The following is a 13,524-nucleotide window of genomic DNA, read 5'->3' as shown; positions in this document are numbered from 1 at the left end:
TTATTTGAAAAAGTATAGATTGTTTCCCACCGTGTTACCCATGCACGAATTCGAGATATGTCGAGATGTTTTAAAATGAAAAATTGCCAATGTTCCTGTAATTATAATAACCAACATTTTCTCGAATGATATCGTTTTTTGAAGCCAATAAATATCTTTATATTGGCTCAGAGTACTGCACAACGAAATTTGAATACATTCTGAGTATCTTCATTTATAAGTAGGCTTCTACCTTAATGAAAATATAGTACTTACTCAAGTTTAAGTGATTTTGAGTTCATTCTATATATGAACTTAATCGGTCAAATGTGACTGAACTTGGACTAAATAACAATTGGCAATCATTTCAGGTTAATGTGTTGATGCGATGTTAGGTTTTTTCTTATGTTCATACTGCTCTTATCTCCTTCTTGATCTCCCTTTTCAAGGATTTAACCCTTCTGTATAATCACCCACAAGAATTCATTCCTAGTCAATTTGATTTATTTGCAAATACAGTAGCTACATGATGTGAGCGCTACTATGGATGTTTTTTTTTTTAAATCGCTACCAGAAATTGAAATCATTATAATGCACCAAAGTGAGATTCTGAATCATTAAATACTCACATTTTAGGTATGAGGTAAAACAAACTAGATGATGCAGGTCCAATGCCTGTTTTCGAATATTTCCGGCATAGGGCGCTATAACACTGAACTGGAAAATGTACAAGCTTCTACGTGCAAAATATTGGTCTTATTAAGATTTTAATGAAACATTTTTCACGTATTTCATTTATTATTTATTCAGTATATGGTGAGCTCTAACGCAATTGTGTGGATACTCTCTAGACTAAACACCTCAGTGTGTTTCACTGAATGTAACGTGTAGTAAACAATACGGACAAGGGTAAACCATTTAAAATATCTGGAAGTTAGAGTGGAATATGGAGTATGAGGTAAAACAAACTTCCCAAACAAAAACTAACTAGACCATGCAAGCCCAATGTCTTAGTGGGTAGATATTTTTTTTTTCTCGAGAAATTTGATGCGTTTCAAACTTTCCCCTCAAATCGTCTACACCACGCCTTGATACGATTTAAAATGGTTTAACCCATATTTTAATTGAGATCCAAGTTGTATGTATTTATCAGTAAACACCTTTGATGACACTTTATCTTGATATTAGTAAAATAAATCGCATTACAATTTATGTCGCCAGGATAATCTACATGCAAAGTGCATACATATCAACCCAGGGCGCGGGACTGAGGTCAACATAGTCTTCATGATGTGACGTGAGACACCTGAGACTTGTCATCGGGTCTTATACTTTACGGCGTATCGGGGGATTAAAAAAAGCTTTTGGGGAATCTATCGCGCGTGTACTTTGACAACATTCTACTCAAATTTGGCATATGCAATATATAATATTTCACAAATGGGAGTTTTGTTTCACCCAAGTCGTGTAGATATGGCAGCAAATTTGATCCTAAACACACCACTTTACCAGTCTGTGACCAGCTGGTATTAAGTGGTCGGCAACCGTTATTCGTGCAAGAGGTAGAAGATTTTTAAGTAGGTTAATTTGAATGAAGTAAGACGCTTTTAGTTAACAAAGATTGCGTGAGCATTTATTTGTATTGCGTCTCCGCCCCGGTGTCTCTGTAACGTAATCGGCGGAAGAGCTACCAATTTTCGCCGCCAACTGTATCGTATCGTATCATTTGAGATTCCAAACTTGTTTCAAATAATAAGCATTCTGCATAGTATGGGTGCACTAATTATTCATGGTGTCATTAGTTCTAGTTTAACTATTCAGTGAAATCCATAAATTAAAAATATAGTAACAATGAGGCCAACTGAAATTACAGTCCCTGGAGGAACTGTGGTTTAAAAAACACGTAGTGAATATGGCTAAATGTTAAAACGGCGAATTCTCGAACTAATCATAGTAAATTATTAGCTTTACGGAGTATTTAAATGGAGTCTGGTTAAATACATATTATTTTTCTGTGATGGTATGAATCTTCAAGAATTTATAAATGGCCTATGTCGTCGCAGTCTCCCCAAGGTATTCCAGTACGGTAGCCGACATCGTACAGGCTTATATTGACATGCGGTGCAAACAGCACACCTGGGCACTATTATGCATCATTTATTAATAATACAATCTATAATGCATGTCAAATACACGACACAAGTGGCAGTTCAAGGTGTCGTATATAACGCTGTAGTATGAGTGACAGCAGCGACGTGCCTGAAATACTAATGAAGTATTCATGGGACAATGTCAGAGTTTCCTTCATTTCCTGGTTTCACAGGATGTCAAATGTGTGAGATTTGATGGTATGCCAATGAACCATAATTATAGATGCAACTTTTCAGGAATTGTATTAAAACAGTGTATCTTATATGACGTACAATTAAAAACCATATGCCCGATTCCGAATATTTCCGGCATAGGGCGCTATAACATTGGATTGTAAAATGTACAAGCTGCTACGTGCAAAATATTGGTCTTATTAAGATTTTAATGAAACATTTTTCATTCAGTATATAGTGAGCTGTAACTCAATTGTGCAGATAAAAAAATATGTTATTTTATTCAGTTTATGTCTGCCAGTGATACCCCCCACTAAATCTAACCAAACACCCTTACTAATCCCTTCTCCAAATTCTCTCGGACCAAACACTGAATGTAGTAATAAACAGTAGGAGCAAGGTTTTAAGTACGACCACTAGAGGACGCCATTGTTTCCATAAGCACTATTTTTGCATTTGCAAATAGGAACGTTTTATATTTGAATTCCCATCTCAATCAAAAGAAGTGACCTTGTTATAGACTGTAGAATAATAGATTCGTAGTTGTTTGATATTTGTTTGATACTGTAAGCAAATGATTGAACAACAAATTGTCAAAAATGTAGAAACAAATTTTGAATAGCATTACATTAAGCCATCATTGTACTTCCGGATATCTTTGAGTATAACAGTTTTACAATGCTCAATCTTCAAAAAAAATATTAGATGTTATTTTTATGTTAGGTTTCAAAATAACCACCCTATGTAAATTAGGTTGTTATTATGCAAATGAGTAATCATACTGTCTACAATGCCAGTCAATGCTAAACCTGAACTACTTACAAAATTGTGCCTGATTGCCTACCTAATGCAAATACTAGCCGTTAGACCAATCAGAAAGCAGCATGTTTATTGACAGTTTTTTTCGATAAATAAAAAATGTTGCAAGTTTTGAGGCAATCAATTGCTAGTTGTTAATTAAGATTGCGATGTCAAGATTTTTGGTGTAAGTACTACGGTACTACCTAAGTGTTTCCAACTTACTCTAGGAAGATGTGATAATGTAAAATTTTTGTTTGCAGATTACTATTTTTGTTATTTTTGATCAAAAGCACTATTCAGACTAAGTTGATAAATAGCATGTTATCATGATTTTGAGTAACCTTGTCTCGACTATTGAAATCCTGACATTTTTGTGATTTCCAGGCAAAGCCAATATTTGTATGAAGCGTTACAATTATTGTGCCACGTCACGAATGATATGAGACTCCAAAGCGATGTACATGTATACAACACATGAAAATACATTGTGCACATGGAATTCAAACTCGTGCTGAGCGATGACTGTAGCGCTTTAAGAATTTGTTTCTGGATTAGTACATGTATTTAATATCAAAATTATTCAAGATCAGATGCTCTACTGACTACAAAATCCACCAAGGCAGCAGAACTGTTTCAACAGATAATCACAAAATATCCACATAAACACTAAAAACATACGTATGTACACCCAGTATATACTGACATCTACTGCTAACAACAAATACATACTACCGGTAGTACATATATATAGCTTGAGACAACATCATTTTATTTGAGGTATAATAACTGTAAAACACATGTTCCTGACATATGCCATCATAAATATTTGCTTGTCTTAAATGTTCCTGTAAAAAATCAGTTCTCTTATAATAAAATAAAGTCTTTCACAAAACATTATAAATATCAAATATCAAAGTGGAAAATAAAAACAGTTGTAATAATGGCCACTTGAATCCATTGATGATACTGGTAATAATGTTAGATATATGAGGTCAATGAGTGTAACAAACATATTGCATCCTGGGACACATTTATAAGGGAGTGTAATATAGAATAGTTTTTCTTACCATGTAATTTACCCAACTAAGACTAAACAAAAAGTAGGTTTTCACAACAGGAATATTATTGTTGTTGTCAATTGCCATTTAGGGTACTGTATTTACTCTATTAGAAACACATCTCTAATAGAAGCTGCACAAACTGAGAAAAAATAACACATTGTACACTGGATCATTAAAATGACTAGACACAGATCTGTCAATCACATAAGCACATGTGCTACTAATAGAGCAAATACAATAGTTTCATTACAATACAAGTAAATTTTGTCTCAATCCCTGTTTCTAATTTGTCAAATTGTTGTTGAGAGAGTGTGATTCAACCTATGACTATGCTACTATGTATTGGAGCATTATTCAGCCATGAAAGACAAACTGAAATTTATGAATAAAACTACTCTTGTAATTTAAATATTCAGGTACAGCGAATAACACACAAATTGCATCACAGGGAGCCCAGGAACTATGATCAACTGTACGCACTCCCTATGAGCAGGGGGGGGGGGGGTTGTTGTTAAATCGGCGGGGGGGGGGGGGGGGGGTGTTAAATCGGCTAGACAAGGGATGAAGGCTCCAGCCAGCTAACATTTTTTAAACTCGAAAAGACAGACGAAAAGAATGAAAAATAGAATCTAACAAAAATACCAGGTTGAAGAATATTAGTTGCTCCTTCAAATTTCGCCAAAGCCTTACCTACATTTTACCGGTATCTGCAGAATAAATCAAGAAAACTACACAAATTTACTCCATTTAGGAATTCCTAACGGTTTGCCCGAACGCACGGCACAGTTGGAGGCGTGGCCAGTTCAGCATTTGTCAACAACCAATCACAAGACTGGTTACGAACCACATTGAGGTCACGACTCGGTTAGCCTTGCTCAACTGGTGAGCAAAATGTTAGCTGGCTGGAGCCTTCATCCCTTGTCTATTTCTTACACTAGATACTAGCCGATACCCCCCCCCCCCAAGCCCCCGCCGCCCGCCCATAGGGCGTGCATACAGTTGATCATAGTTCCTGGGCTCCCTCTGATTGCATTAATAAGTTACAGTGATATATTGTTGCAGAAACTCTTTGAAATCATATTGTAATAATGATAAAGCAGATTTCATAAATAGACGTTAATTTGGTCATCTCTTGTGCATTTGCAGATTTAGATGTAGTGTGGTTAAATTAATAAAAAAACACTGGCCAATCACATTGCATATCACTAACCAACATTAGCTTTGTTCAAATACGGTTACTAGTAACCATTGTTCAAAGTATCAAACAGTTATGTTCAACTAACAAACGTTGCCAGCTTTATTGATGAAAATCACCATTGCCAATGCTGGGCTTTAACATTATCTATATGGCAAGGAACAGATCATTACGAATCATGTTCAAATCTAGTACGTCTGATTCGACTTCTTGTCTTGGAAATTGATGATGATGGGGTCTCAACTTTAGTTTGCGGTTCTTTGTCATTGCCATTTGCTGATAACAACTCTCTCAGGAATTTGAACCTTGAAAGGAAGGCCTTCCATACTATGAACCAACCTAGGGAACAGAATGAACTACATATCATTTAAATGAAATTGATTGATTCTCTGCAGATCCACGGTAGAGCATGCACATACAAAATAACAGCAATACACTAGCTTGGGGACCATTCCACTTTTGTGAAAAATTATGTATTTATATTGCAGTATACACACCAACCTACTTATGTACCCTCATAAATTACATGACTCGAGGTCATAGGGCTTCTGTTACTATGCTGTAATTACTTCCATGTAGTGTCTTTTGAGTAATAACATTTATTGACACAACACTTTACAGGAAGGGGTGGAAAAACAATAAGGCATCAGAGGAAAGTGAACAAACTAACAACACACACACACACACACACACACACACACACACACACACACACACACACACACAAATAAATGATCTCATTGTGATATGAGTAATATACCTTTTCCAGTTCATAGAATTTTGAATGTATTTAGATAATATACCATATTAATCTCACTCCACTCTCTGTACACCCCGAGTGAATCTTTTGTGCAATCCAGCTGTGTTGGTAAACATTAACGTGCAAAGGTGAAGGCCAGCTAAGTTATTTATGCGGTAGTTTACAATTGTTGATTTCAGAATAACAAACCAGGTCAGTTCCCACACGGTTACTAAAAAAGAACCGTGGTTGCCCACCACTTCCAAAAATTAATAAAATAAAAAAGAATTACATTACCTATGAATACTATAAGAAGAACTACGACAAAAGAAATCAGCAGTAATATGACTGCTAATCCGATCTCCTTCAACATCACAGAATTATACGTGTTACAGTCAAGGATTTATAATATTTTGTTGTGATGGGTAATCGGATGATATGGCGGGTCAGATCACGGAGGCAGACTTCTTAAATCTTCAACTTAGACAATAACTGCGCGTAACTAGAACATTATAGCACGTTGGATGTTACGTGGATTGTGGAACTTTCTAAATTTGTACTCAATGGTCTGTAATACCTAATTTCTTAGTCAATTGTCCAGCATTTGTCTACTTATATGTGAACAACAGACATAGCACGCACCATTGTTGTCCTCAGTCGGCTGCTTGACATTTAATAGGTTACTTCCGGTACGGCGAAAAATAAGCCAATCAGGAATAGGGTACAGTTTTGTTACCAGAACAAGCCAATCATCGAGCTCGATACACGTCGACGTCTCCAACTATTAACAAAATGGCGCTTGCCAGTGTGTGCGGATTGCCTCAATTTGCTCCAAATTCTGGGTCGGTTTCTTCTAGAGGAGCTGGTTTTGAAGCACTTGACAATGTAGAGCCTGAATTTTATAATGAGCCGAAGTTCACTCTCCCACAAGTTGCAGATGTAAGTACACTTTTTTGTTTTGTTTAGTGTTTTTTTCTGTTCGGAACGATGAAGAGCATGACATTGCAAAACCAGTTGAAATTTTGACAACACAAGATTCATCCGGTTATATTGAATTATTTGTTGTATTACTTTATGAAACTGAGGCTCAATAATAATGAAAGTTGAAATTCAATTTCCAGACGTGAATAGGTTTGAAAGTAATAACTCTAAAAGCACCCTATAGTAATTCAGAGTACATGAACACATCTTTATTAATTTAGCGCTTGAAATTCAGTGGTTACATTGAAAACGAATACTAAATACAAGTTGAAATACAGGCACTTGCTATTTAAAGGATTAGAAAAATAAAAATATAAAAAAACACCTATGCTTATTGATGGTATTTGAATTTACTCGTAATTTTGTAACCCATGCAAGCCTAAAGCCCCAAGTTGGCAAGGAGAGTATAAATACGCATTTGAACATTAGGGATTATTTTCTTGCAAGTCTTGCTGTAGTAAACTGCTACAGCCAGCTTTGGTAAAGTCGTTTTCTTCAACTTAGAAGTAAATTATGTAGTACCAAAGTGGATGTATGTGACTATGAATATCGAAGCAGTGATTGTATGTTGTATTTGTGATAATAAATAGTATACGAGTTGAGATTTTGATGAATAAAGGTTAAAAACATGAACCGGTTAGAAGACGCACTGCTAAGCTTGAATAATTAACTGCTGTCAATCAATGTCACATGACTTTGAACCACTGAAACAGGGTGCATCGTCTAAAATTCACAAAAATTTACACAATTCCTAATGTGTTATCACATAATGGGCTCAAGGAAGACAGCGAAAATTCATTCAATGTTGAAAATAAATCATAAATGAAATCGAAAAAAGAATTTTCAACATGCTTTTCCATAGTAACTGGTTTATTGGAATTTGTAAAACATCACAAATGCACTTGTATAAAGCACTCTGTACCGATCACACTGATTCAAAAACAAAAATCGAAGAAATGCTGATTCCAATGGTGAAAATAAAACTTTTGATGAACGTACAAATGATTGAAAAGTCATTGCAGGCTGTATGTAAGGCCATGCTTATAGTAGTAATTTAATAAGGGATGACGAAAAAGGTTTTGCGTTGTTATTTTTGGAATATTTAATTCATTCATTTGTCAAGATACATAATTACATTGCTTAATTTAGTGAGAACAAATAGTCCGTCTCACTCTCTTACATTGTATTTTCTATTTACAGCCTGCAGAATATTTAAAACAATTTGAAAAAGAAGACAGTGATGTAAAAATTCGTTTCCATCATGGTACAACAACACTAGCATTTAAATTTCAACATGGAGTTATTGTAGCTGTAGACTCAAGAGCAACAGCAGGTCCTTTTATTGGTAAGGTTCTCAGATGAATTCAATGTGTATGTAGTATTGACATTGTATAGCATAGGTTTATAGTATTCTTGTCTTGACACAACGATAAATTACGATTAAACTACCGGTATTACCGGTACTTATTTTTTCCGTGCTGGTGCTTTGAGAAAATGTTATTGTACTGTTAATTGTATTCTGAAATCACTGTTACTGTATGTTGACTGGAATTTGCTATTCCTTCATTGTTTTTCTTATACTTGCACAGCTTCACAGACAGTGAAAAAAGTGATAGAAATCAACCCATATTTACTCGGTACCATGGCTGGTGGTGCTGCAGATTGTTCATTCTGGGAAAGAGTTCTATCACAGCAGTGCAGAATCTATGAACTACGGAACAAGGAAAGGATCTCAGTAGCAGCTGCATCCAAACTCTTGGCAAATATGGTTTATAATTACAAAGGAATGGGTCTCTCAATGGTGAGCATGTTTTGTTGAGCAAGTGCTCATTTCCTATGAGCTACCTGTTCTTATATTAATACTGTACAGTGTTCTCCCCAGGGTGTAAACAGCGTGGCGGTGCCGCCACAGTGCTTTGATTTGCTGCCACACCGGTCTGACACCGCCAGGATGATTAGCAAGACCGCCACAGTGCTTTTTTCCATTGGGGATCTCGTCACGCTGCTTGGCCCGACTGGCACTCAAAATTAGCAACCACCACGGAAACGCTTCTGACCAGGACTATTGTCATATTGTTATTATACTTGCGTACCGACCGACAAGGATCCTGCCAGTCGTGAATAATAATTTGTAAACAATAAACATAGTCGTGCGATGTGGTAGCGGCTTTAAACAATACAAGTCAATTTTGTAAAATTAGCACCTCTTTGTTTGTAAGTAAATATTTTCTGACGATAGACGCAGTCTTTAGATTGAAAGCTAAAATTCTTTTAAAATCAATTCCACCCCGATGTAACATGGGCAAAGCGGAGTTCACGATCAGTTTACGCTACTCAAGAAAAAACAACGTGTTTATTGCGTGATTGGGTAAAATACATTTGAACTGTTATCATCGTGAATCATGTAAAAACTCTTCTTTCAAAACTTGTTTTACATTTTAAAAATTGCTAATCACCTCTTTCGAAAACCATCATGCAATTTTCATCTGAAATCCATACCAACACATCGTGCTACGACATCGCTTTTTATGATCACGATCATTCGGAAAACTTCGGGTTCTACCTGCATTATCATGTGGCATTCTGATTGGTTAATGTCTTTTTTGATTCACCAGGTCAAAGGACACATGCGGTCAACTAACGCGTCACTGCTATCGTGGCGGGTCTGTGTTTTTCACCAAAGTGATCGAGTGATCAAAAATAATTTCTCCCGATAAAACTAGTTCAAATTTTACATTTTTTTCATATAAAAAAAAGTATTTAATTTTTGCATGGCATCATAACTGAGTATGAGGAATTATTGGTATAACCGGGGTATAACATCGCGAAGTAAGTTATGTCACGTCTTAACTTTGATGATCGTTTGAAAGTGTTATTTGTTCGTTCATTTACTGTAAATGTAAACGTTGTAGAAGCTGATGGTCGAAATAATAACCAGCAATCCGGAGCTCATTAATATTACAAAAGTGCCCAAAATAAAAGTGTTTATAACACTGTGAAGCAAATAAATATCTGCCACTTTGTTTTTAAAAATATATGATTATTGTTTGGGTGTAAATGTGCTTTGGTCAATTTCTATTATTATGTAAATGTTATGCAAATTATGTTGCCACAGTGGTTTAAATTCCTGGGGAGAACACTGCTGTATATATTATTCTATTTAGAAACTGACTGAAAACAATTGCTGATTACATTTCCCTAGTACTTATGCAGAAGAGCAAATGCACAGTAGATGATAGAATATTTCTTGTCTCAAAATTAGTGTCTTTAATATTGCATGGAATGGTCACAATCTCTTGAGTTAGATGCATAATCTATAGTGTAGTACTAATGAGTTGTTCATAGTTTGTTGTTGTAATTACCAGTATTACAGATTTTGTAGACATATCCAAATAATTATGTTGTTTTTATTCTCTGTTTCAGGGTACAATGATTTGTGGCTGGGATAAGAGGGTGAGTTGAAACTTGCTCTTAATTTACTTTTATTGATTACTTGTTGTTTCACATCATGTGTGTTTAAATTTGATTTGAATCCCCACCATCTTATTCATTTATGCTTAGAATGCAATAGTGTAAATAGCGCAACTGGATGGTTATAAATTTCAGCATGTAAATAGTTCAGAGCAAAAACAGCATTTCTCTTGCACCATTTTTCTTGAGTATAATATACTCAAATTCCAGCATTCTGTTGTGTACCCTATCTGCAAATGATTTCAAAAAGCGCAAATATACAATGACGGCATTATGGGAATACCGCAAAATTATGCACAAAGGCAGTACAAAATGTATCTAGTTTGATGTGACCCTGTACAGCCTGAATGCATACTTTGCAGTATTTTTGTGATAACTTGGTTGTTATACATTTTTTTCTTGCTTGTACACTTGTGATAATTTAGTGAGATAATAGCCCAAAATAAGAGCGAACAACTCTTTTATGGGACTTTATTGGCAAGTTTCTATATCAATCATTTGATATATTGTTGCATCCCTATTAAAGATAGGTTAATGGTCAAATTTGACATAAAATCAGCATGTGTAGTTTTCCACAAATAAGGGAAATTTCAAATGTTGGAATGAATACATTAAAATACAAAGTTCTATTGGTTTGTATTAGAGGTACAATAATATTAAGTATCCAATCTCTCAGAATATAAATATTTTTATAACATAATATTTTACAGTATTTCCCTTTCTATTCAATAATGATGAAATGTAACAAATTTGATTTTTGTTTTGACAGGGACCTGGTCTTTATTATGTAGATAGTGATGGTACAAGGATAACCAACTATATGTTTTCTGTTGGCTCTGGATCTACCTATGCTTACGGAGTGTTAGATAGTGGATATAGATATGAGCTATCAGTACAGGAAGCCTATGATCTAGGTCAGAGAGCTATCTACCATGCTACCCATAGGGATGCATACAGTGGTGGTGTTGTCAATTGTAAGTATGCATGTACCTTGTGACTGCCATGCAACATCTCATATAGGTGTACATATTTTGTGCAGTGCTTTTATGGTATACAAGTTTAGACAATTGTCATTCATGACTCTTTAAAATTCAAACCCTGATTCAACATACAGTTTATAAATATACAAATAAAATCTAATTTTTTATGAAAATCAAAAAATTTATTTCTATGACAATGTTGACATTGATTTTAAAAAAAACATCAAATTTTTAAAAATAAAAAAAATATAGTTACCTGTAGATTTATTTTGTGGAGGTAACAAAAATAACTTTTGGGTTCAAATGGTTAACGGGGATTACAACTTTGGTCTCCATTAATTTGTTTGATGTAGAACCACTTTTGAAATACCGTAAAATCTGTATTAGAAGCCGCATCCCTAATAGAAGTCGCATCCATTCTATTTGAATAATTGAGAACCAAAAATTCATCATTTCTCATATGTGTAGATGCTCTAATAGAAGCCGCATCCCCTCTGTTGTGTTGTACATTTTAATAGAAGCCGCGGTTTCTAATACAGATTTTAATACAGTATTATTTGTTTTCCTTTCAGTGTACCATATGAAAGAGACTGGCTGGATTAAAGTGTCACAAAATGATGTTAAAGAGCTACACTACAAATATCAGGATGAGAAAAACAAGAAATAATATTCATTATCTACATTTCTGTTATTTCTAAGTTGTTGTAAGGTTTCATTCCATGCTGAGAATCTCCACAAATAGCCAATATTTTCAGTTGCACATGACAATGGTTATTTTTCCATTCCAATAGTAGTAAAATGTTCTGTCCCTTTTCCAATAAATGCCATTTAAAAGCAGTGACAACCCACAGTTGATGTATGAGAAATCTAGCATTGATCAGGTTATGAATCAACAAAAAATCCATGTTCCCTGCTCAGATTTCTTGTACATGCTTGTAAATGTGTTGATGGACATCATTTTTGTATCATTAAATGTTCTAAGTTAAAACCTGTTTGTTTGTTATTATTTGTCTGCCATCATCTGCCTTTGATACATATGCCGTCTGTTCAAAGAAAACACCCCCCTCCAAGGTCTACTTGAATGACTCCATAGAAACTTGTGCTTTCAGATACAACTGCTATAAAACCTTACAGAAATGCTTTGTTCTAGCGTTTCACATCCTGGATTTGACTTTGTGACAACTTCACGTTGGTCATTACACACGCACAACCCCAGTTCATCAAGATTATGGAAATGAAACTTGTATAATATCTCAACTATAGTTCAGCAATTGTTAAGAACTAGACCATAGATCTATACATAATAATTGCTTAATGTGCATAAGAATTACATTTGAATTTCAATAGGATTTGGTATACACGAGTCTGGGAACAATGCTAAAGATCTGATTAGTTTTGGATTGAAATTTGGTTTATAGATGTTCTGGAGTAAGTGATTATTACACAGATCAAAAAATCACAGTAGTGAAAAGTCGTCTTTCAACACCAATCAACAAACAGCGAAATTGAAAACAATTAGCGATGTGCAAGTGCTGTGTAATTTCCCGATTGACCGACGCTTCGGTTTTCGCATCAAGTCATTACTACCTCTTGCATAACACAAACTACTAGTAAATAGTCTCTACAAATTGTTATTCAGGATCGCAAAAGAGTTGAATCATTTGAAACGCTTACCCAGACGTCTCTCTCCAGCAATCCACTTAGGTGAACATCGCTTGTCCGGAATCTGGTTCTTTAAAAAGTTAGATTAATTTTTCGGCATTTGTCTTTAAGTTGTTAGTCCCCGTTCGGACGCAGTCCGAAAACGGGGACTTATGTTTTGCCCTGTGTGCGTCCGTCTGTCCGTGCGTCCGTGATCACCTGTATCTCGAACATGCATGGACCGATTAAGTTCAAACTTCACTCATACATCACACATTATATGGGACATATGCACATGCATTTTTTTCATGATCCGATTAACGATAGCCGAATAGCGGCCATTTTAAGGCCG

The 13,524-nt window shown here is 35.2% G+C and overlaps 1 protein-coding gene across 1 annotated transcript; it reads left to right on the top strand.

Annotated features, from left to right (window-relative positions):
• The first annotated feature begins 6,834 nt into the window (after nt 1-6,834).
• LOC100373998 (proteasome subunit beta type-5-like) lies at nt 6,835-12,519 on the top strand. The gene is made up of 6 exons (XM_002730900.4): nt 6,835-7,038; nt 8,281-8,425; nt 8,670-8,881; nt 10,504-10,533; nt 11,321-11,525; nt 12,104-12,519. Exons 1-6 carry the CDS (start codon nt 6,892-6,894, stop codon nt 12,196-12,198), a joined length of 834 nt encoding a protein of 277 aa, XP_002730946.1. The 5' UTR covers nt 6,835-6,891; the 3' UTR covers nt 12,199-12,519.
• Nucleotides 12,520-13,524: the final 1,005 nt, after the last annotated feature.

Source organism: Saccoglossus kowalevskii, chromosome 6 (assembly GCF_978046115.1).
Source record: "Saccoglossus kowalevskii chromosome 6, keSacKowa6.1, whole genome shotgun sequence".
NCBI lineage: Eukaryota > Metazoa > Hemichordata > Enteropneusta > Harrimaniidae > Saccoglossus > Saccoglossus kowalevskii.
The sequence above is the reverse complement of the archived record's forward strand: the minus strand, read 5'-3'. Positions and strand labels throughout refer to the sequence as shown.